The following is a 26,298-nucleotide window of genomic DNA, read 5'->3' as shown; positions in this document are numbered from 1 at the left end:
GTACTATCAAATGTTATTTCAATGTTATTAAAGTTAAATATTAACTTCACATTATGCGATGAGTACTGTTCTAATCTTGTTTCAGTCGCGTGTTAAAAGAGTGAAGCGAAAGGGGATCGTTATCAGAATGACAGTGCGGTTTAGGTCTCATTGAGCCGGTTATGTATCTTGTATCGCATCGTCGTATGAAAAAATAAGAGGGGATAACGATATATATGGTGATATACGTATAAAGGGAAGCAAAACGGAGAGCAAAACACAATCAGTTGACTGGAGCCTCTGTTGCTGAACAATAGTTCTTAGATTACAAAGTTGCATGAAATTGCGAGAAACCATTAGGACTGTAGCAAGGTTACTCGTTCTTAGAAAAGAATTTAGCAGCATGGTGAAGGCAAAGAAATTTGTATTAGTAAAACATTTCCAAAATGAACCGAAGCCAACTGATGTGCAGGTGGTTGAGGAAGAATTACCACCTCTTCAGCCTGGAGGTAAGAATCATTTTCTACACAGTTAAGAATAATAACATAAAAATAATGACAGGGTACATTTATTTATGCTGGAATCAGAATTATTTATATCTATAAATAATTAATGTATGTTAATTCAATTTTATTTTCAGAATACCTTGTTGAGGCAGAATATCTTTCCGTTGATCCTTACATGCGCCCTTACATGGAAAAGTTTCCACTAGGTACCACAATGATTGGCTCACAAGTAGCCAAAATTATTGAATCGAAAAATTCAGACTTTCCAGTTGGGAAAAGAATTTTATGCTACTTTGGTTGGAGAACTCATACTATTATTAATCCACAAAAATTAAATAAAACAGAGCTATTAAACCAAGTTCCATATATTTTACCTGATATTGGAGATTTGTCACCATCATTGTGCCTAGGAATTTTAGGAATGCCTGGGTAAAAACTTTATAAAATATGTACAATACCTTTCTGCATAAGCTACAGGAGTCTCTGTTTATTAATACTACTAATTTGGATTCCAGGAACACAGCATACTTTGGTTTTCTAGAAATTTGCAAACCAAAATCTGGAGAAACTCTCGTTGTAAGTGCAGCTGCTGGAGCTGTTGGTTCTCATGTTGGTCAGATAGCAAAAAATGTTATTGGACTTCGTGTTATTGGTATTGCTGGGTCAGATGAGAAATGTAAATGGCTCATTAATGAGCTTGGCTTTGATGCTGCTATTAATTACAAAACAGAAAATATTAGAGCTGCATTAAAGAAGGCTGCGCCAAAGGGTGTCGATTGCTACTTTGATAATGTATGTCACAGCAATAGATTACAGTTCTAATTATGTTTCTTATGATCTCATCATTGCTTACATTATTATTATAGGTAGGGGGAGAAGTTTCCAGTATAGTTATGTATCAAATGAACCATGGTGGTCGCATATCTGTATGTGGAAGCATTTCTTCTTATAATTCAGATCCTTCAACTTTACCAAAAGCATCTATCGTACAATCAGCAATGGTATTTAATGAATTAAAGATGGAAGGATTTATTGTACATCGTTGGCAGGATCGCCTTCTAGAAGGCATACAAAAAAATCTTCAGTGGATACGTGAAGGGAAACTTAAGTATCGTGAAACAATTACAAAAGGTTTTGATAATATGTTTGTTGCATTCACCGATATGTTACAAGGAAAGAATGTTGGCAAAGCTATTGTCAAAGTTTGAGAAGATGATATTTTATGATATATTTTTAAGTACATGTATCTTTTTACTATTTTGATAAAGTTCATGTTTTTGTACCAATATTGTTCTTTTCTCTCCTGCAACTATTATTATAATTTTATTTCTACAAGTATCTGTAGAAACTTTGTAATGATTGGCATAGATAGTTTTATTGCAATATATTACACAGATTATAATGCATCACAATGAATAATTACATTTGGTTTTTCGATGCCGAACGGCGTTATGATTAGAGTTTAGGTACATATCTTAGGAATCGTAACGAGTTACGTCTAGTACAACCTTATACACGATACCTTACAGAAAAATTCGCGAACTTACATCCACTTCTAATTACAATATAATACATTTGTCGATTTAAATTCCGTTTGGCGCCAAAGCTTTTACCGTAGATAAATAAAAAAATGTCATTTCCAAGATGTGACATCGAAAAGAAATTTATACAAATATACTCGTGCAAGTATTTTTTATCGTACAGATTACTTTCTATAGTTTTTATACCACTGGAATGTTATCGATGTTATCAAAAATGATTAATCGACAGAAATGAATACAAATTTTATCCCTCCATCAAACTTGTCCACTGTTGTAAATATAGCGTGTTTTAAGATCTACACGGAGGTAAATTATATAGGTGAAACAGAAAGTACTCTCGCAATGTTATCGCTAATGCAAAGATCATTTTACAGTCAGAAGATCAAAAATTATGAAAGCCTTCAGGTCTCAGGATACACATAGGAGGATTTTTTTACCGAACTCACGAAGATGCATAATTTTACTTCTGATAGTCCCACATAATTTTAGACAAGATCAACATGTGTTCAAACTTCCAGGAATATTTCTTTGAGAATCCTGAATCTTTTACGAACCGCAACTGTTCCGTCAAATAATAATTTCGATTAGAATCATTCGGATTAGGATCTAGAGAGATGAAGCTTCATTATGTGATATCGATCTCGTTCTTCTCGTTCACCAGCTGTGAATCGCCTCTCTCGGATCCTGAATTGTCCTTTGTCGATCGTCTCGTCGAAGTGAACGTTTTCCTGTCAGGATTTCGCGTGATATTTTATCACGTGACGTTTATCTCCTCGTCCTCTTCGTTCTCCGTTTGCTCTTCCGGTCTCTGAGGACTCGTCAGCGGACTGACGTCGCTTAGGTCCATTCTAGGTCGATCCCCATCGGCATCACTCAAATCGGGATTTGGATTGTTTTTATTGGGCAGAGTTTGCTCTCGGGAACCCCCTGTTGCTAATAGTTCCCTCTCCTTGCTGTTTCTCCACTTCATTCGGCGATTTTGGAACCAGATCTTCACCTGAGAACAATAATTCGAAAAGAATTAGTATTTTTATTATTTTTCTTTACAATATATTCTTATGTTTAGTTTTGTCTACTTAAGATAAGAGAAGTCTAAAAACAACTGCAAAGTAGATAATTGAGGAAGATCAATTTAGATGGATGGGCTACTGATGTTGTCTTAATCCAATGGAACCAAAGGATTCTTAGCACGTGCTACCCCCTGTCCTTTAACGATCATTAAACGAAGATTACGACAGGAAAAACAGAGGGTTGCCCCTGTTCACGATCACCATATCGGTGATTTCAATTCCCCTGTTTCCCTGGGGCCACCCTCTGAAATCGTCTAAACGCTATTAGTTCATAATCGATCCTTTTAAGAGCCCACATTCCCAAAACCACGCGTTTACTTAATATTTATACTTATACTCTCTTAGCCCACTTGCATAATTAGTGCATACATATCTGCTCCTCATTTCTCTGAGCAATTATAGATAATGAATAAAAAAACATGTGGCGATAAAGGCATATTTTTATACTACTATACAATACAAATGGGTTATATAATCAACTAAATATTAGATCTGAAAACATTAGCTTTTTAGTCTCGATACTATCAGGAAATAAAGACGTAGCATATCAGACAGAAAAAGAGATGTCTTTAAATATCAGATGCACCTGGAAAAAAAGATCGATAAACGATGATCCTCAATTCCATGTAGCTAACTTTCGTCCAACAAATTTTCTTCTCAGAATTGAACATATTAATTATTATTCAAGAATAATTGTTTTCTTTTTTAAGAAAAAGGAAGTAGAAGAATGGTAATTCTGTTGCATTTAGTTTCATTGATTTTTTTTCTTCTTTTTTAGAAATTCTTCTACCCTTTTTAGGATCGAGCAACATCGGGGCACCCCCGATGTTTCTTCCGTTGTTTCCAGACATGAACGAAGCCACGTCTCAGGCTCACCCCCACGAACGGGGGTGAGAAGGTGTGCGTGATTTTCGTATATTAAAGACCATGTATTACCGAACCGCTGAACGGGCCAACGTCAAATGCACATGAACTCTCCTGAAAATTTTCGCCCCTCCGTCCCTCGCAGGCCTTCTCGTCCCTTTTCCTGCCTCTACTTCGTGGCACCCTATTCCTCCACCCTGTTCACCACTTTATTACGCGAGCGTACCCTTAAGCTACGTCGAAGCGTTGACCCCGACGCGGATTGATTTACCTAAACTGCTTTCCGAATTTTCACTGATTGCCAGGGTGGGTGTGGGTGCACTTGACACCCTAAAACTTCCCTCTGAAACTCTGTAAGCTTCAAGATTTTTGGTTCGCTAGTACGTCCCTAATATTTTACTTGTTTCTTCAGATCGAAGGGAATATATTTATACTGAAATGTTTTATAAAGCATAATGTAGTAATTTCAGTGGTAGATTTATAATATTCGAGACAAGCTATCTTAATAATTCGATTGCTGATAACTCACTCGCTGACAATTTAACGTTGATCCCGAGTGGAACAAATTTCGCGAACAATTTTCTAACGTCAATCTCGCCTGACAGATTTCCCAATAATGTTTTAATACTCGCTGACGAAATGAAAAAAAATACTCGTTTCCGTGTAACTCTCGTTTCATTCTGTATTGACTAAATAATTAATAACAGTCGATTCATGATTCCTTTGAAATTAAATTTAGCTGAGGATCTTCGGATCCTAAAAATCGGCTGAAATCCGATTCTCCTGTCAACTAAATAGAAGGGATGAGAGTGGGTAATATCGAGCCCAAGACGCTGTTCACTTCAAGGTTGAGCACTTCAAACGAGGATGCTCGAAAATCAAAAGCGGAAGAGGGTGGTTTTCTATGTGAATGCAGAAGAAGGAATCTTGATCTAGGAATTATTAGATTTTTAAAAATTCAAATATTCGAATTCTCAAATATTCAAATGTTCAAATATTCAAATATTGAAATTGAAATCTTCAAATTTCGAAGTTTCTAAAGTTTTTTAGTTTTTTAGTTCTCGTCTTTCATTACTGAAATGAAACTAAATAATTACAAGAAGTGGAGAATAATACGCGGAATTAGAAAATATGGTAAAATTGAATTCATAGATGCCGTCGCGGATTTTAAATTCCCGGAAATTACGGAACGATGCATTCCAGAAAAATCAAGGGATTCGTACTCCCGATCGCCCTCTCCTCCTCATCCATCCTTCTTCATCTTTTCGTTTTACGTTCTGCGAGTGGCGACGGTGATTGATTGTCCCGTCAGCGGCAGACAGGACCCTGGAACTATATAACAAAAGTAACAAAGCGGCCACGGTTCTGCGAGGAAGACGCGAAGCATTTCGGGGAAGTTGAATCGTTCCCTTATTCACGGATTTGTACATTACACTTTGAGCTTTCGATCATTTTTAGAAATTACCATTGTACCATTCTCCACTAGTAGCAAACTGGGGCGAATGTGTTCCTTTCCTGAACACGTGAAGTGAAAATATTCTACAATGAATATCGCTCACTTACTAGAATAAAAATTCATTTCTTGCTAAAACCGTGTTTTTATATTAATATACCTCAAAAGTAATTATTTATCGAGTTATGTAATTATTGCAGCAAATGAGGGATATGATCTTCCAACTGAACCGACACAACATTACAGTGATTTAATTTATCGTCTATAGCCTCCCACACCTTCTTCCCTCCGTCACCCTCTAAATCCTCCCCAGGCCGCGTCTCAATTAAACCTGTCGATAGCACGAGCATACGGATTCGAAAAGCGCAATATCAATCGTGTCGGAATCGCCATAAAGTCTCGCCCCGTGCTCGGAGGGTTCACGGTTCCTCGCTTCTAAATCATCCCCGCGGCCCCGTCGTTCGCCCTAAGGATCCATAAGGAGAATAATTCTCCCTCGGCCCCTGGCGCGGGGGATATCTCGCATTAAAAAGGAAGCGAAACGTTCGAGCGAGGTGCGGTTCGTACGATCGTCGTGGACCGAAGGATCGAGGCGTAACGACGACGTCCGAGGCGCCGTTCTATGGAGTAGAACTCGGTAATCGTTAAACGATTGGCTGCAACCACCCTCCTTCGGATGCCACCCTCTCCGACCCTCTCGTTCCCTCTGTCGCGATCCAAACTTCTCCTCCGTTTCGCTCCCTTCCTCGGCGCGCTCGCGCGACCGCCCTTACTTCCGCCAATGCCCACCCACGCGCCTCTCCCCACCCCTCAAGCACGGCCACCCCCTTCTGACACCCTCTTTATCTCGCCCCGTCCCTGTCCCTCTCTGGGACGGGACGCCTAGCGCGGCGGCGCCATCTGGCGCAGTTTAATAAAAGACGATCGATTATGACGTCGGCCTCAGAACTACCCCTCAGTCTCGATTCTCTTCACCCTCTGCCCCTCCATCCTCTGCATTCTCTTTCCGCGTCACGCGCCCTCTCCTTCTTCCCTCCTTCTGCCTCCTCGCCGCTGGCTCTCCCCCTCTGCTTTCCTCTTTGTTCCTCTTCCCTTGCTTCTCCTTTCCTCGCCCTCCTCCCGACTGCCCCTTTCCCCTTTCTGCGCCCGCCTGGTGTTTCCAACCCCCTCGCGGACGAACGGAGGAATCGAGGAGGAGAGGAGGGGGCCGAGAAAGGGTGCAGAGGCGGAGAAAAGGGACGGGGGCAGGGAAGAGGGTGCGAGAGGGATTTTTTCGGGGAAAGGGAGGGTTGGACGGTGCGGTCAGCGGAGGGCTGGGGTGAAACGTAAAAAAGTATGGCACGAATCTCTGCCGGCGCGATTCCTGCGGGCGAAGGGTTGCCTGATGTATGGAAAGGAAGCTGGCTCTTAATAGAGGGGGTGGGAATCGGCCCTACGGATTTATCGCTGGACTGCGTCCTATCGGCGATCCTTTAATTGAGCTCCACCGCTGATAAATGATAGTGTTAATCCGTTTCAGTCCTTGAATCTATGCCGCGCTTAATTAGCCTTCTTTCTTCGATCGTGTGAACAATCCCCTTGTTATTGGCTCCAGGAATAACGACGGGGCCAACAATCTGGGGATATTATCTCGTCTCGTGAACGGGAACGCATCGATTTCCGTTTCCGTCTTCCCACGACGTTTCGAATGGCTCTTATTTATCTGGGGATTTTTGGATCTCGCGAGAATTATTCAGGCGTTTTATGTTTTCAATTATTTAGGAGTTATTAACCCTTTCTTTCTCGAATTATCTGACGATTACGAAGAAGGTATACATTTATATTTTGTGTACTTTACATGTTATATAATTTAAGTATTCCATATAGCTACTTAGTAAAAAAAAAATTAGTAGTAAAATGATTCCAACACAGATAAGACTTTCGCAAAGAAATAGGTATTATCTTATTTGAATAATTGAAAGAGGCATGTACCATTATCGTGCAGAAAGGGGTAGAAGCTCGTTTATCGTTATAGACCTATCAGATTTTATAGATACGACTCCGCGATCTCGCGAAAGGAGGATATGAAAGGAGATACATCGTCGACGCGATCAACGTCGATCGCCTGCTGATTTTAGTTCGGGTACGAGTTGCGAATTTCGAATCCGTCTACGTGACGATGGCATAACGGGCTACAGCTGCGAGTGGATACAACCTGGCACGAATGGGAAACGATATTTCCTGGGGAAATGTCGTAACACTGATACGAATGCATTCCCTTGTGACATGCGAAGATTTTTGCAGACCGATCTAAGGAACACGTGACAAACTGAATTCAGTCATCATCTCCATATCTTTTGTAATCAGTCCGACGTACGGGTATTGAAGTTGCACTCTTAGAAATTGATTTCAATTTAAGTAACTTCGAAATTCAAGTTAATCACCAAACTAGAACTTGGGGATATGTAAACTGAGAAAACAGTATAATTTTTTTGAAGAAATTATGGAAAATCGGTTCTATAGACGAGAAATAGATGAGTGTTCTCCATATGAAATAAAATATCTAGTTTAGAAGTTAGAATTCTAATTTTAAAGCAATTTCCTTTGGCCAGCCACTGCACGCAAAGGTGATTTGAATATTTTTTCTCTGCCACGAGTGTCTCATGATCAAAGTGTTCTGAATGTTCTCAGGAGGTATGCAATGACAAGTGATCTCCAAAAGAGAGAATCGAGCTGGGTTTGTGAACTACTTGCGTGCACGCCGAAAGTGATTAAAGTTGATTTACAAAAGGAGATGAATCTATATGCATACCGCGGTATTGTATATTCATGGTTTCTTAGTTCGTCTGGCTTCGGGGGCGCTTTCTCAAAGTAGAATCCATAATGCATGAAGGTCCACGGGCTAAGCCGAAGAGCTTAAACCGTAAGATATTGCGTGACGTTATATTCATGTTATGCCCTGGAAGAGGCAGCCTTTGTTTTTAATATCCACCGCAGACTGTACACAAGGAGTTTAGGGCAACGTTATGACCGACTTGCGCGAGGCTTCCTTAACTTTGATCCATTCTCAAATAAGGAAGAAAAGGTCAACGCTATTCTCCACAAACAGAAAAAAAAACAGAATTTAATTTAGAGAAATTCTTAAAAAAATTTACTAAAACTTCTAGGAGAACAGATATCCCTTATTGTCGATTAGTAAAGAAATTATATTGAAGTGCCCTATTAATCTTCTGATCTCAGCATTAATCCGATACTTCCTAAAAACGATACAAACAAGGAGATCGTGCAACATTTTCGAGTCTGATCAGGGTACAAGATTGACTACTAGGCAAATACTGGAGGGTGTTCTTTTCAAGGGATGGGGAACTACGGGCGATTGTTTCAGCAAAAGCTTGTCCAAAGTAAACTTGAGCGAGGAACAACCCTAATGGCTACAAATTGATTCGACCGATGGAATCCGGGAAACTCTATATTCTCTTGAAACACAAGCCTAATGGTCGATCTATCTAACGTGTCAGTGTCAGTTTCGTGGGAAAGAGCAGGCTGCTTGTCTTTTACGTGGAGATCGAGTCGCAACTATTCAGTTCCCTTTTTTAAGTATACATATCTGAGGACAAATATGTGTGTCAACTCGTGTTAATTGCAAGACTCTTTTGTTTGCATAGTTCTGCCTAAGAAAGATGGATAAATTGTGTGAAGCGATTAGATAAATCAATTTATTGTTTAAAATATGGGAGAATAGTAGTTTTTTTGTTATTTAGAGGGGAAATAAGATAATCTAAGTGAAGAAAGCTTTGGATATTTTGGTCGAGTGGCATCGGCGACGGTATATCGTCTTAATCAAATTTAATATTGGAGATCAGAGGTAAACTTATCGAAATCTGAAGTAAAGGAACCCCTCTTTTTCTCCTCGGAGACTAAATAGGCTGTCAGCAGCACCGAATGCGAGCCATTATTCCCGCGACCTTTATAATTCGCTAAATCTTTAATACGTCCCGATCGGAAGAGTACCCCTCTCATTTTGGAGATGAAGAAATGAGAAGATTGAACAGGGACCATTCATTCGCCTTAATTTCGGCACTTCGATAGCAATATCTTAAATTAATTCGGGATTTCTTGACCTTCCAGCTTCTGTAATTAATAGAAGAAATTGTCATTTTTATGAAAGAAATGTTTTACAGTTCAGAGAATTTTTAATACTATTTTCGATTGTGAACCTCTGAGCATCTCTCGATGAATAGAAGGAAAGTAATAAATTAATTGTGAGCAATTGATCTAAACTGCGATTAAGAGAAGTAATTATTCCTCATGACCCTAGGATTATAGTCCTGCAATCAAGGATTTGTCGCGACTGAAGCGGAAAAGATCGCCCTTTACATCGCGAATTAATATCGCTGGCGTGACTCTGACAGGCCTGCCAAGTTTCTACGAAGGAAAACCGTGGCGCCGTCGGTTTTGATTATTAAAAAGATAACAAGCCCTCCGGCCCTCCTTTACCTTTTTCCTGCACTTTCTTCCGCCCGTCGGCACGGGAACGTTTCGAGCACAAAAGTGCCTGGTTCCTCTTAATTCTGGGCAATTTAAGGTCGACGCGTTGATGTGTCCTGCCCATGGGCGACATGGACACTCCTGACAATACGTTGCAACCCTAATCTTCACAATTGAAATTACCCTCTAGTCGCTTATATTTTTTTACTTCTAATTTTTTGATAGTTAAATTATGAAATGATTTTTTCTATTTTCAAAAAAGAAGGGAATGTATACTATAATTAGAGTCATAAGTATCGATTAAATTTCCTTTTCAACCAACTAAGAAAAGCGTAGTTATTACATTAAGTAATGGAATAATAATGCAAAAGAAGGAAATGGTGATGTTACACCAATTTTTCTGCAAAATGTGCTTCCAAGGTAAGTCAACGTTTTCTTGTCGTTAAAGGAATCGGGAAAGAACAAAGACGCCGACGACATGCCCGAAGAAGGGCGAGTTCACTCACCATCACTAATTACTTTAGTCATCCCCCTTTAACCCTCGACGTCCCGCTTAAACCCACCCTCGTCATAAACTGTAGTGAAGGCTCGAACCTGAGTGAAACGGCACCTTGCCTCCTCTCCTATCCCCTCAACCCCCAATGCCGCTTCTCGCAGTGCAGACTACCCCTTGGAAAAGCTTTATTATTATCATCCACCCGTACACCGCAAGTCTTTAATTAAATCTCAGCAAAGATTCATAAAACCGAGCTAATACGATAAAAAATAATGCACAATCAATCTGAAAGATAAATATTCTATTCAATTCGAGGCATAGGTTTTTTTATTATCAATGTTGAACCCTCATCAGAGTTTATTAAAATTTTTAGCTTATTTTGAAATTCAGATTACATAAGAAGTAGATCTGAATTCTTATTTTTTGTGGAGAATTATACATATTTTGAAAAGATGGATTTTATGCAAATATATAATGGAGAGGCAATTAGAAGACAGCAAAGATTATTGTCATAGATAGATACGCTAGAGAATATCACAAGACTGGCATCTGGTATTCCCCAGTACAATATTATTAAGAGAAACAGAAGAGAGGAACTCAAGGGAAGAGAGAAAGCCATCATCAGACAATAATCGCTTTTATAGGTCCGTGTGGTGAACCGTGATATTAGATAGCAGCCAAGTGCGCAGAACTACGATCCTCAAATCGCACAACATTCAACATACCCTTCAACAACTTGGAAATTCTTCTTCCTTTCACGCCCTCTCTTTTTATCATCTCAATTAAAAAATGAAGACAAGAAATTAAAAGAAAATTCGATGGCACTCTTCTGGCACCGTACCAAAATTTAGAACTTTCAAGAAGTAAGTATAATTACATCTAGACGATTTTTTTTGGACTAATTTCTTGCAAGCTCCTATAGTGACTCTCTGTAAAAAAATGTAATAAAAAAAATCTTCAGAATATTGCTCTTCTAAATCTATCTCAAGACTCAACTAATCAGCTCTCCAAATTTTCCTTCAAAAGGTAATGAATAAAAGTATCGAAAAAGCATGCTGATTGACGACATCCTTCTTCAACCTTATTACGCTAGATCGTGAAATCGCATAGGTATGCGTGAGTCTCCGCTCGTAAAAGAAGAAGAGCTCCTTGAACTCCCATGCTGGTACTGCCGATTGTTCCACGGTCCAGAATGAAAGAGGAGAGCGAAGAAAAAGCAGAGAAAGAGAAGGAAGCTTTTGTATGCGGATTGTGGATTCGCAAGGACCGTCAATTTACTCGAAGTCGGAAGTGTCGGGGGATGGTTGGTAGCGTTTGCGCGCGTGTATGTGTGCCCTGCATGGTCCTGTTTCTATGTACACGTGGTCCTTGGATTTTCTCGTAAAACCACAGCCAGAGTGGGCCTCAACCAATGGCAGTGGAGGCATGGCGCTCGAGGTGTGAATTATACATGAGAATATATCCTTCCGTACCCTTCCCCTCCCTCTTGGACCGTTTCCCGGCTCATCTCCCTCTATTCGGCCTCTCGCTAACCAATGGTTATCTCTTACCCTTATTTGCGCCTCATCTGCATGCGACCATATGCTCGTGTATATGCAAAATGTATCATCGTATCGTCGGTAGAGCAGGCTACACAAACGGGGCCATTTTTGGGCGAAAATCGTCAAATTGAGTAATGATATTGTTTCAGTTGATCGGGGGACATTTTTTAGTGGAACTTGTCGAGATAACTTTGGCGATTTTTGGGTGAATTTTAAGCTAACTTTGATGCTCAGAGGATCACAGTTGAGGGGAAACGAAACTGCATCCGAGAGAGGTAAAAACAAGCGCATCTCTGGTGACCGTGTGCTTGCTGAAATCTGGCGAACCACGCTCATGAAATCAAATGAAATTAAGTTACAGTGCCATTTTCTGGGCATCGTTTAGTTCTATTAGCGTCGCCACAGCAGGCTTGGTTTGCTGGCGACGGCGTCGGGGCGTCGGTGTATACATAAGCGAGAACGTGTGAGTACACGTGTGCAGCTAATGAACTGGCATCGCCCGATTAACCCCAAACCGGGGGTATTATGTGCTCCTGACTCTATGTGCACCTACTGCCGCTCTTTCTCCTATGTACGTCTATGCAATACTACGATAGCTCTAGCGATCGAACTTCGAGTTAGGTCCTTGGAAATCGCTACCAGATACCGAGGAGTGCAGTGTAGTTATCTGTTGATTATTTCTGTCGTTAATTCATGGTAATTATTCAATTAACACATTTCTAATTGCCATTCAAGAGCAGTGAATTTTTGTTGGACTGATATAACAATTTTAAATAATATTTTAACTAAAGTTCAACATCGGGATTACTGTGAAAATCTATTACTCTGACAGTGTCATAAAATGGCCACCAATTAAGAGTTCTATTGTCCAAAGTTTCCCAATCAGAACTGCAATTTCATACACAGTAGTTTAATGCAAACAGAAGAGTCTAATTAAACCGATGGCGATATTCTCTGAGAACTCCCCAAAATCGTGTTGGCTGTCGTCAGAAACTGCTCTCTTAACGTTTATAGGAAAGCCATAATGACTAAACGACTTTTTAATTGCTTCATTTGCTTTTAACGACTTCGAAAAGCGTAAACTCATTCCTCAGTCACTCTTATGTCCTTTAAGCCCACTTTACTTACTATTTTAAACCTACACGCTTCGAAGGAAAGTAAACAGGTGATTGCGTTATCAGTAAACACTATTACTAATGCTAAGAGTAAGTTTTCGTTTCTGTTACTAGGTCAGGCACAAGGCTGATGGATGCCGTGTATTATGTAAGATATGAGACTCTTTATATAATATCGAAACATGGAGTACTACCTATACGTATTTAGGTTCATTATTAAATCAGCTCGCGTCGGTTTATAGAGTGAGAGTCGAGCATTAGTCTCTATCAGTTCGTTGAAAGGAATAACGAGAGAACGGTGGCTTCGTTGCTGAATTAAATGCTTCGTTGGGAACAGAGGGTTTCGTACTTCGTTAAAGCGACAATTAGTGCCCTAATAAGGTCATTAGGCACCATATATTCTGCGGTAACCTTCGCTCTCTGCCTCTTCGCTACAATTAATCTCTTTATTATGCGCGGTTATTAACGAGGATTAAGTGGCACACTTCGTGGCATTAATTAAAAATACAAATAAAAGAACGGGGAGCGCGGATCTTATTTTAGACAATTTTAGAAGAAGAAGGAAAGTTTCCTCATCAGTATCTCGTTGCTTTATCGACTCCAAAGCAAGCTGCTTGATTATGACACGCGTCTGTACACTATAATAAGCGGAAGATTGCCTGAATATGGCACACTCGATGCTATTATCTCGTATAATCACTATACACCATGTACCATGGAAGCGTTCAATTTACGTTCCATGACGTGTTAGCTCGTCAAATTCGCAAACCAATCATAATCAAACCCTGAACTAAACACAGAATTCTTTGCTGAATTTAACACAGTGGTGATAACATTGTAACTGATGATAATTGATATTAACACTCTAATCATTGCCTTTTCCTCATACTGTTCCTCTAACCTTGCACTTGTTCCTTTGACATAAAATTACTTCCACTCACCTGAGAATCCTTGAGACCCAGCTTTTCCGCGAGCTTCTTACGGTCCGGTTTGCTGATGTACTTTTGTATCTGAAACCTCTTTTCAAGGCCACGCCTCTGGAGGTCCGAGAAAACTGCCCTTCGCATCATCCCTCGACGCGGTTTTCCACGCGCGTTTGTTGCCCACGGAAATACCAGGCCAGTGCTTGTGAAATCGCCCAGACCACCTTGAATCGCACCTGGAAATGCTGTTCCTCCTCCTGGGGTCGCTGGGTGATGACCTCCAGCTCCGGAACCCGCAACTAAGGGTCACATCGTCGCACTTTGAGAAAATTTATGTCGTGACAAACACGCGTTAGAAGAAATTTCACTACTATAATACTAGAAATATAAGATAGATGCCCACAATTTCCCTAGGCTAACTTTTAAAGTTCTAAATACCTATTTAGTAACTTTTTCAAGTGTCTCAAAATTTAGAGTTTTATCTGACACCTAGAGTACTAATGTCATTTTGTAATTTTAATTATTAATTCATGGATTTCTCATGGGTGGCGATATTGTGGTCACCTACTAAGATATAAGGCATCCTCCTCCTCATTTTTTTGTAGATGTAAGACCAGCGAAGACAGTAAAATTAAAGGCACTAAAAACTACTGAATATAATGAAGCAAAAAAAATGATCTACTATAAGAAAGTTCAAATAATAGGACCTAGAAGGAAGCCTAGAGTCCAAAATACGGGTCGATTAATCATGAACGATTTTTGATAGCGAGAAACCACTCTATCAGGGTTCGGGAAAAAAGCACGGATAGCCGAAATTTATTGCTCGTACATCAAAGGCTGGAGCGCTATCCGCGACGGTAATTGAATCAAAGTCATCTAATAACGAACGGGCAATTGAATCTCTAGATCGTATCTGTACAATATTGCCAAGCTGAGCATGACAGTATTATCTGCGCCCGATGATATTTGCACGCACTTGTTGCATGCGTGCATTTTGCTTGTGACGGTGCATGTACATAATATGGTAGTGCTTTCGCTGCACTTCATATGCACTCCATGTCCCATACGAGCCTACCTATAACAAGATATTCGATAAACCCACGTGTGTGCACGCGCACGTGCCCCGCGCCCGCGTTTATACGCTATCGCGCCATGTGCGGAAGTTTCGGGTTTTAAATTGTTCATCGAGACCGTGTTTCCGTCTCCCGTCCAGCTTGTTTATTAACTTTTCCCCTAGTCCCAAACGAACCAGACGAAATGACGAAATTTTCAATTGGGAAAATACACTATCACCCCTTGTTTCATTGCACTTTCTTTCTCTATCGATAGATTATATTCTGCAATTAATTTTGGGACTTTGATTATTTTTGCATAGCGATTTTTTAATATTCTGCGATGGTGGTTTTAAAAACTGAAAGGGCTGTTAACTTCAATTTTATATGTTTATATCGTTAATACAGGAATTGATTTATTTTGTGGAAAATGTGTATACTAATGAGAAATTGAGGATATTTAGTATTGAAATAAAGAGCTTACCTGTCAGGTAGGGTCCTCTGTAGAACAACTGCTGCAGTGTATGATGCGCATTGGGAGGTAAATGACGCTGAGGGGGTTGATGACTCGGCCTGTGATAAGGATGATAAGCCGCTGGTCTGGCAATCGGTTTCGCTATGTTATAGTTCGCTGAATTTTGTAAATTTTGCAGAAACGCTGGTATCGCTTCAGGTGGGAGTCCTTGAAAATTCTCTGGAAAAGAGTAACACGATCGATTAAATTATATGTCCTTGGAAGTGTTAACTATTTCTTACACTTTCTCTACTATTTGACTACTACTCTCCACGGAAAGGGGAGGAATAATTTCCTAAAATTCTTAAATAATGTATTTCGCTTGGGCGAATTCTCCGTGAAACGCGCAAGGTCCCAGACTTTCGCACGACAGAGCTCTCGACTTGTAGTACTCCTTGCGATGCATAATTCGAGCTGACACCCCCAACAGAACCCTCCTCAACAGCTCGAGGCGGAGCCCGAGCTCCTGTTGACGCTTCAACACCTTCAGAGTAAATACCCGGATATTTGATACGCGAGAACACCTTAGAACGACCTAATCTTTTGTACCCCAAAATGATCGATGCGAAACAATATGTCAATATCCTTCCACCAAACACGCGCTAAACCCTGCATCTCGTTATACACTCTTTGAACGATTCTGCGGTATTCTCATGAACCTATCAGACAATCATTTACACGCCTCGACAGCGGCCAAGAGGGTTGACAATCTTTGACATACTGTTTTCTCAGTCAACTGGCCACGCCCAGCTCGGTGGAGCGAGAGAAAAAAGAGAGAACGATAGATGACGTGTTTGAAAATAATAAAATAATGGACCTACCCCTCTCCCCTTCCAGGACGCCCAAGAAGCCAGAATCGAGCGGAGAAGAGGAGAAAGAGAGGTTTGCCTTGCGTTCATGCCAGACAATGCCCCAACAATGGCCCATACACGACGTCCTATTGTGCCGGTGTACCCCATAAAATACTCATCGCCTTTTATCGTTGTTTTCCTAGCCGGCCAATAAGAGGAGCGCCCCGCTGTAGGATCGCACACCGTGGCCAACTAATAACGGCTTAACCTCCAACGGTAACACTGAATGGGAATCGTTTTTTAAGCTGCTCCACCTCCTTCGACTCCCTTGTCGCGACTACCATCCCCGCGGCCCACGAAAACGCCGGAAGATTATACTCCAGTCTGTCGAGGCCATCCAGAACAGTTGAACGCGTGTTGTTACAGTTGTAGAGCTCTGCTTTTTTTCTGCCCTGGCTTAAAGACCCTCCTTTATGCCCCAGATCCGTCCACCGCCCGAGTACAACATATCGGTGGTTATTCTTTGGGATTAGGGGCATTTGATGCATTATTAAGTAGACACTGCTGCAGGTCTCCCCGCGGTCCAACGGGGAGTTCAACGATTTATGCACGGCAGGAAACGACGCGTTCCTCGATGCACTCGCGGAGTAATAGAGGACCTTGTTTGTCTTAGCGCCGTGGTTAACGGGCTGACGGTGCGCCGAGATTTATTGCGTCTGACGTGCTAACTCGATCGAGAATCCAAGAAATGCAATTGTTCCCTCTTGACGTTAGCCATGGGATTTAATGCAGCTGGTGGATTAAGGGGAGAGTCTCGATTACCTAGAGCAAGATTTAAGCCTGAAGAAGCTCTCTTTAGTATTCAGAGTAAATGTCCCAATACCTGAATACTTGAAATGTGAAATGATCTAATAAGTGGATAACCGAAAAATGTATACTTCGACGTTTGCCTCCCAGTAGTGGTTTTTTATTAGAATTCGAACTTGAAATTAAATAAAATTAGTGATAGTGTCCACGTACAGGATATAGTCACCTACTGGAACGTTTGAGGACCTTAGCAATATCCCCACTAGGCTACTATTAAATTGCTGTTTAAATTTCTATTAACATTCTGCGATATTTCTATAATATTTACACATGATACAGTACTGTCTCCTAAATATTCACATCCCATCGTAATCTCCATGGCAGAATCGCGCGATTCGCAGAAAATAAATTCCGAAGCGCCAGCAACCCAGGGCTACAAGTTTTTCGCCATCTATTCGACACGAATCCCGTGTCGCTCGGCGGGGTATCGAAAAATATCAATAATAGCGACAAAACAACGGGAGGCCGAGGGACGACTGCCGCGAGAGGCTGCGAGGGAGCGAGAGGCAGCCGCGGTGGACAGTGGCGAGAGCGCGAGGGAAGCTGGTAAATCGCGCAACGATTGGCGAAAATGCTATTCGAAATTTAACGTCGCTCTCCCGTCAAACGCCCATCCACTCCAGCCTCCGCGCCGCCCCTTCGACCCCTGGCCACCCCCAGCGGCCGCCGGTTGCCACGGCGTTCGCTCGGGTCCGTCGATGAATTTCGAGTTTGTTGCCAATCACTTTTTCGCGCAATTATTTCACACAACATTTCGACATGACGTACAAACCGACCGGAGCGAACGATAGTACAGGGGGTGGGGGTGGGCGTAGAGGGGTGGGTGGTACGAGGACAGCTCATGAATGCTGGAGGGTCTATCGGAGGCGATGGATTCACACAAGAGGAGGGGCAGGGGGAGGGGGTGGAATGAGAGGAGAGGTGAGGGAAGGGATGTAACACATGCACGTGGCACGGTCAATGCATCCGCTATCCGACAAATGCATGAAACCCCACCCCGCGTATTTCGAGCGCACCAAATTTCCCCGACTACCCTTTACTATGCCCTCTACCTCCTTTCCTCCCTCCCCTGTGGCCCCCGTGGTCGGCATCCTCTTCTACCGATGCATGCACGCAATCCGCCAATGTTAAATGCAACATTTGCCTCTCCACCTATCTACCTTCATCCCCTGACGGACCATCTCGCTTGCTTCCCTCCCCTCGACTCCTGCCAGAGCTATCTCTCTTTCTATCATCATCTCTCGCGTGGTCTGCGTTACGTTTATGTATTTATCGTACGCGCATATGAACTTTATCGACTCGTGTCAATCACTAGTTAGCGGTGGAGAAGAGAGGGGAGGGGGCGGGCGGGAAAAAAAAGGACGGTGGGGTGGCTGGGCCGAGACTGCACGGTTGATGTACCGTCAAGTGCTTTCGGATTCGAGGCTTTTTTAACAGGCTGCTGGGAAAGATTTTGATAATATTGTTTTTTTCGATGGCTTTCGGGAGGGTTGATAAGGTGGATAGTGGTTGGGAGAGTGGGTCTTTGATCTGAGGGTTCACTAGTAGAATAGGATCTTGATTCTCCAGAGCACTGGGAGATTGAAACTTGAAGCATCCTTCTGACAGCTAACTTCATCTTTAGCAGAGTATTATTAAAACTTAAATCTCAATCGATGTACCAGTTTTATTATTATTACACCGAATATGCATAATATTTAATACTGTAGGGTATGCTTAAATTTCATTAGACATATTTCATATAAATTTCAATGTCCCAGCCTTATTACTCATTATCTGAAGAATCAGTGCAACCCAAATCCATTGAAACTTAGTCAAACCAGATTCCTCCTAGAATTCTCGACCTGTTCTACAAGAATTACAATTTAAACCCCCCCATCTACTGAAATTTAAACTTCTACTATTGTAATAAAAATTGAGAATAGTCAAAGTGCAGGTAATTTAGATTCTACTATATTTTTTGCAAAATTGAAGAGTTTGAGTATGCTGATAATGCTATGCAGCAGAGTTTCCATGGAACTAATTGAATAGTAATTATGCAGCAAAATGTTTCGGTAATGGCTCAAGCAACTTAGCGTCAGCGTTGCTTAGGAGCACTGTGAATAAGGAAACGCGATAAGAGGGAGCGTAATACATCATTGGATCCTGCCGCTTGTCTAATATTATAGGCACCAATCGTAAGGGCTTAATATTGGGGTGAAGGTAAGTGGCGGACCAGCTGACGTCCTGCTCCACCCCGCACGCACGCTGCGACTCGTCTTGAGGGTGTGCGGATGAGATTTAGGGACCGACGACAGAAGTCTGCTGGCGACACTGATTTGTGGTGAGCTTTGTTTCAACATTCTAAATGCTACTAGGATGACTAAGATTCTTCTTGACGCCCTCGACAACCCTAGCCCTATTCTATCGACGTCATTCTTGTACCAATGATAACTCAAAGGTAAACATTGATATAACTAGCCCTAATTACACGTTGCTTAATATAATGAGATCTAAATACTTCCAGTTGTTAGGACCTATTATATGGAGTTATTAATATGGAGTTATTTAACCCCAAACATATTAAACCCTCAACTGTCTGAAGGGAGCCTAAGAGGAAGTTCCTCAAACCTACACTTCTTAAATATTTATCTTGAAAAGATTGCGCCAACAGGGACTTTTGGATATCAAACTTAAAGATATATTGCAAGAACCCATTTTTAAGAAGTTTTTACCTCCCCTCCTAGTAGGTGTTCCTAGCATTAAATCTAGATAATACAAATCAATTTAAGAATACTCCCCAGAGCATCTAAAACACGTTGGTGTAAGGGGTGTAACCTCAGTCTTCTATACACCCCATTACTATTTACCAAGAACTACACGCGAGCTCAAGGTGAGCAAAATTACCAGAATGCGGTCGCCTGTCATGATTGCCTCCGAGGATAGCGTTGACGCTGAACTTGAGCTGCGGCTTCTCCTTCTCCTGGATGGTCCTGCATACGGGTCCTAAGCACTGCTCGTCGCCGCAGGAACAGGCGGTCGTTCTCTCACCTATCCTGTCGACGACACGCTCGACCGCCACCTCTCTCTCCCCTTGAATCGTCATCTCGTCGGACGTGTGCATGACGTTTCTGCATCCAAGGTCGTACCGCCTGTCTGGCTGTAACGTGACGTGGTGCTCGCCCAGGATCCCGTCCTCCTTTTCCCTCTCGCCCTGAAGGCCGCTGTCCATGTCGATGCCCGCGGGGTCCTCCTCGGCGTTCGAGTTGCACGAGTCCACCCCCGAGCTCGACCTGTTCTCGATCCTCTCGTTGCAGAGCCTCTCCATCGCGCAGAGACGATCGACGATTACGTGGCCGTCGAGCCTCTCGTTGTCCACGTCGACATAGGTGATCTGGCCCCTCTCCATCCCATCCTTCTCGCGGAGAGCTTGCATCCGATCGTTCTGACGGTCGATCCTCATCGAGGCTCTCTGGTGATCCCTGCAGTCGATGACGGGGTTAGGTCGATCGCCGCCACGTGCACCAGCGGAGGATCGCTGGTCCAGCTGTTCCTGATCCATGCTCACCGGCGATACCTTCTCCCTGGTGAACCTCAAGTTCGCCTCGCACTCTCTTTCACGCTGTCTCGCCACCAAACTGGCCGCCCAGTTCAAGGTCAAGCTGGTCAGATCGGCACCGGGCGACGCCTTGCTCTGGAGGAGGTTCTCCATCAAAAAGGGCGAGGTCATTGCACTCTGTTGCAGATTCTTCAGCATCGCCGCTGACGAAGGAAACATATCACGGCTCCCTGGACTTCCTTTAGTTCGACCCAGTTGTTGATTCAGTTTTTCTAGTCTATGTGGGTTACTTACTGGGTACCTTCACCCGACTTGGAGTGTTTTAGAGGTGGTCCTAGGAGTAGTCATAAATCCTTGGAGATTAAACTGTCCACTTGCTGCATTGTATCATAAGGATATTCTTCTCTCTTTGGGTTTAGCACTTGTTACTTTCTCACTTCGTACCTAACCACGTGTTCGTCAGACTCTACGAAACAGGGGAGGAAATGGAACTTGTCGACAGGGTTCCTCGATTTTCCACGTTACTCCGAAGAATACAGATCTGGGAAGGGACATGATACATTCTACAGTCACAAGTCAGTCAAGATAGGTTAAGAGAACATCACCACTGTCTCCAGCTCCACTCGTTTCCCCGAGTTCTCGCGAAGAATCGACGTCAGGGGTCAATAATAACCGCGAACGATCACAGGGGGTGCCATGGTGTCACTTAAAATCACAAAGCAGTCCAGCACGCGGGAACGTGTCACGTAGCGCGCAAGAAACCACCGCGGGAACTGTCACAAAGCGGCACGTCGAGAAGGACCGTGCGATTTCGGCAGCGGAATGTCAACTGACGTGCGTGCTAGCACACAGAGACACAGAGGGCCGAAGGATAGAGCGAGAGCTCTAGGGAGAGGGCGAGAAGGGGTGTTCAGAGTGTGGCAGCGCAACGTGAGAGCGTGCAACCCTCGAATGAAAGCCGACAAAGGCGCATAGCTGGCTCTCTTGCTTCCACCCCGTGGCACGGATCCTCGAAACAGCCCCCTTCAACGTATAGGCAGCGACTCCTGTGTACATAGAGAAGGGGGAAGGAGTGTGTTACTCTGTACCCTACCCCCTCCCCCTCGTACCGTTCCACCCCTTCGAGCCAACCCCCTCCACCCCCCGTCCACCTCCTCCTCCTCCTTCTCCTCCACCCTCCATTTCCCTCTTAGGTGAGATAATACAGACTATAAGCCGAGCAATTCGGGGTTTGGCTCGCTCGGTAATGCCGTAATAAAATCATACTCCCATCAAACGGCGCTGCGCGCACACCCGTTTAAAGGTAACGGAAGGGAGACGGAGGCGGGAAGAAAGGAGAGTAGGGTGGAGAGGGTCGGGGGTGGAAGTGGGGGCCTAGCGGGGCGCCGAGGGTGGAAAAAAGCTAGGAGACTCGCATTCCTTTGCTCCTAACGATTGGATTTTATTTGACGAAACCGACCAGTGGACCCGTCCAATCGGCTGCTTCGAGGGTAGTCCATGGCCACGCCTATTCACCCCTCTGAACCGCGTGTTTTCACCCTCTCTTCCTCTGTCTCTCTCACGCTCTCTCCTTCCCGAGCCCCCTTTTCACTCGTCCCTTCTCTTTCTCTATCTTCCCTTCCTTCCCTGTCTTTCTTCATTCAACCACCCCTGCATTCTTGCCACGTCCTTTTCGCTCTTATATTCGTTCCCTTGCCGCGAGTAGGGGTTGCCGAGGTTCTCTCTACACCCTTATCAACATTATTATCTCTCACCACCATCCACGAAAACCGTAGGTGTATTGCCTCATCGGTGTGGTTAGGTACTGAGCAGCTTCTATTGCTTGTGTTCTGAGCTGCGCCTGTGTGCGGAGGTGTGTGTGTCGTACGAGATCGTTTCGCGCAATGTGATTTTCTTGCAGGTATAATTACACCGCCAATGCTCGCCCGGCCACTTTACTACGGCTTAAACCGCTGGTATAATGATTATAGCCGTTAAGGCGCTGAGAATCATGATAATAATAATATTAATAATAATCAGTGGCGCGAACCTGGCAGCCGTCCATAATCGAACTTTGCCAATCGTGGTTTCATTGATTTTGGGAAATCATTGGCACGGTCCTGACGATAATAATAATTACGGTAATTGCTGTGAGGATAGTGATATTTAAATTCACATTAAGACCTGAAAAAATAATTATGTATAGCCTTGATCGAACACAGACTGAATCGATTATTTTAAATGAATTTTCGAGTCTCTAATTTCGAGCAATTGCGCAAAACTCGATTACCCCTTTCCAGTGCTCGTCCAGCCACGCAGCGTGGTGAAACCGTCAAATCGACGGTTTCGTCCGTCGGAAATGTCAGTAGGGTTAATTAAATTAACGATCCTCGCTCATGGCCCTATATATTCAACGCGTGTATTCCAGACCGAAGAAACATAATACTAACAATCTGGTTCTCGATCTAAATTCGACTGACACATAGAGACATAAAGAGGTATCTTCATTAAATGTTCAATAATCACAACAAAGACCTCATGTACAGGCACCCCAAAAAGATCATCGAGACACGGGAAACTATTTAACAACGACTGGAACAAAAAGATGAAAAGGAGCATGGGGTGGGGGTGCAGTCGAGAACATATTCGGTAGCTTAAGTAGAGTCGTCTAGCAGCCGAAGGGTCCCAGCGGGGGTGGTAGGGATGGTCCATCGACGCCGGTTCTCCGACTTTTTCTTACACGATTTTCCAGCCTCTATAGTAGCGTCCACCAGCGGCGTTGCCCACGCCACGTGGTGGTGGAGGGTGGCGCAACCAACGGCAGCGTACCACGAGCCACCCTTTCCTCTCGATTCGACCCCTCGCACCCCCTTGCCGAGGGTGGGATGCCACGGCCACGCCTACCCTTCGAAATCACCTCTACCTCGTCGACGTCACGACTTATCACCCTCTCAGCGTGGATGGTGGTGGGTGTCCCGCGAAGGGAGGGGGTCGGAGGCAGACGGCGGCGATGCTTGACGAAGAAGAGGAACCAAAGGCAGCGGAGAAAGGGAAAAAAAATAATGAAATGAACATCGCGGCTTTCGAGGGTGGGGAATCGTGGAATTATTATAAGAGTTCCGGGGGCTGAGGCTGCCCCGGCTTATATAAATTGGGGGCGGATTCCAGCAGAGCTGACTTCGCCCCCGCGAGCGGGAGGAGCGGCGGGGAAAAAGATTCGTTTTGTACCACCGGCAGATAATTATTCATTCATCTAACCGCCCCGGGAATGGGATATCAAAGTTTCAAAATGGGAGAGTAATAAGGTTTTGGGGCGTGAAGTGTTTTTTCAGGGATTCTGTCGGGTTAATTAATTGAGCGTCTGATGATGTCGTTCGCGCGTATTGGTCGTGTTATTTCTACATTTATTTGCAGTCATTTTTAAAAGAAACTGCAGTACATGTTTCATAAATTAGTAATAAAGTTATTCAAAATGGGAATACAGAATATTTCTGATACTCTTATGAATATTATATCTATCAGACTTTAATGAAAAAAATTTCTAAAAGAACATTACTATAATATATAATCAAATACTTGTAAAATTATTCACCTCGTATACCTAATAATTAACCCTTCCCCTACGATGAACCCTTTCTACTTCTACTTTCGATCAGCCCATAAATAATGGGTCTGGATGAACTTTCGCGATTACCGCGGCAATAGAAAGTAGGGGTGAGTGTCAACGAGATCGAAACTACGAATATCTTCTACTGTAGCAGCCTCCGCGATATTACTCTAATTTGCATCCTTGAACTTGCCGAACAGTCGTGCCCGAAACTTCTTTGCACTCCGCCCCGCAGGATAATGCTAATCAGGAAGGCGCCTCTTACAAATTGATATTTAAGCGGCAAGTTCTACAACCAATGAGTCGCGCAACCGAGATCAAATTATTCCCCGTCAACATGTAAAGTAGCAGCGATAATCCTGCTGACTTGTCGAGAGAAATTTCAATATTCCTCAGAAAGCTCGGGGCCTATTGGAGGGAAGGAAAAGGGGGAAAGACGAAGGACCCTCACGGATGGATACGGAATAAAATAGCTTTCGATTCGACACGTTTTTCACGTAACGTAACAATTTTCCAGAATATCGTGGAAGGGATGGAACGGGGAGGTAAACGCCTCGGCGTCACGAGGATAATCGTGGGGTGGCTAAGTAATAATATTATTCTGATAGGGGGTAGTTATAAGCATATGACGCCTAGGGACTTACGTCTCTTATCCCATAACAGGCCGCCTACGTGAATGAGTTCCCGTCTCCTCCTAGCAATCATACGCGTGTGTCACGTTATTGTTGTACACATCGGATACGAAGAATCGTGCGTGAAATCGCCTTTATTAGATAGGTTCACCCCCTCCTAATAACGTGGCATTAACTACACGTACCATCGACTTCAATAAGTTGCTCCAATAACTTATTATTGTTACGATTTATCTATTTTCGTACAAGAGACATAAACTAATATAGAAATTTTCAGACCATAAATGGAAAAGTAAGAATAATGAAGAATTCTCGAGGGAAACATTTTACAAGTAAATAAAAATATTCTGCAAACAGACATAGTAACAAGTTGGATAGAAAGAAAGTTTAAATTATGAAAAATTAAGTACCTCTAATTATCGCTTTTTTATAATCAAATATCGCAGATTTCAAAGTCCTATAATAAATTTAAAATTACTTGCTACAATACTAAAAAAGTCAATGAACGTCAATAAATTATTATTCTTAGTACCCCAAATTTGAGTCAAAAGTAGTTCGTAAAATTGTAAAAGTTACTATTCCTTCATGACTTCTAATTGCCCCTATATCAGAGGAATGCCATCGAAGTCGATATTTTTTGATAACAAACGGCGAGGCAAAGAACTGTGAAACCGTCTGTAGCCTCGTGCGAGAAAGACGTATCGAGTGAGTAAGTTGTTATAGAGGTGGGCGGGTATATAAATTGTCACCTAGCAGTCGCACGTAGGGGCTGTCGCAACGGGTTCGAGATTGCTTTGTTTGGGATAAAGAACGGTAGGAGAGGAAGTCGGTGCAGAAGGATAATAAAGAAGAAAGCGACGACGAGAGAGAGGGGAATATCCGATATCTCGGTGAAATGAGAACTTCGCTGCTATATCGATGTACATCGTATATACCCTCGTATACACACCCTCGACAGTGTCTACTCACGACTTCTCTCGCTTTGCACTTCTTCTGGAGCATACTTGGGGGATTATCTCTAAACACAGCGGAGAAGATAGGCAATTGGACGTAATAACCTGAACAGGAATCCAATTAGGAACGACGACTCACTTGTACATTCTTTTTCAAGGTTTCTGAATAATTTCTAAAGATAATTAGGGTTTGTAACATTCATCTCATGAAACACAGAAATTATTTCAGAAAAGTTATTACCATTTTTTTACTCCATTATATTTCTGCCTCAGAGGATTGAAAAATTATGATAAATTTACACGGTCGAATTTAAAATACTACAGGAAATACTACCAGGATTTGTACTCCAGAATTTCCTTTAATTTTCCCATTTCATTCAAGCTGTCTAGACAAATCCAATTTGTCAAAA

At 42.8% G+C, this 26,298-nt stretch overlaps 2 protein-coding genes across 2 annotated transcripts; one reads left to right on the top strand and one right to left on the bottom strand.

The window, feature by feature from the left end:
* The first annotated feature begins 153 nt into the window (after window positions 1–153).
* On the top strand, window positions 154–2,174 carry LOC143179997 (prostaglandin reductase 1). Its single transcript, XM_076379514.1, has 4 exons — window positions 154–488; window positions 620–914; window positions 1,001–1,277; window positions 1,352–2,174. Exons 1-4 carry the CDS (start codon window positions 317–319, stop codon window positions 1,691–1,693), a joined length of 1,086 nt encoding a protein of 361 aa, XP_076235629.1. The 5' UTR covers window positions 154–316; the 3' UTR covers window positions 1,694–2,174.
* On the bottom strand, window positions 2,157–20,936 carry Dbx (homeobox protein Dbx). Its single transcript, XM_076379174.1, has 4 exons — window positions 20,066–20,936; window positions 15,492–15,701; window positions 13,974–14,254; window positions 2,157–3,023 (listed from the first exon to the last, which is right to left on the bottom strand). Exons 1-4 carry the CDS (start codon window positions 20,934–20,936, stop codon window positions 2,781–2,783), a joined length of 1,605 nt encoding a protein of 534 aa, XP_076235289.1. The 3' UTR covers window positions 2,157–2,780.
* Window positions 20,937–26,298: the final 5,362 nt, after the last annotated feature.

The sequence above is a fragment of the Calliopsis andreniformis genome, chromosome 1 (assembly GCF_051401765.1).
Source record: "Calliopsis andreniformis isolate RMS-2024a chromosome 1, iyCalAndr_principal, whole genome shotgun sequence".
Classification (NCBI taxonomy): domain Eukaryota; kingdom Metazoa; phylum Arthropoda; class Insecta; order Hymenoptera; family Andrenidae; genus Calliopsis; species Calliopsis andreniformis.
This window is presented reverse-complemented; position numbering and strand designations above follow the sequence as displayed.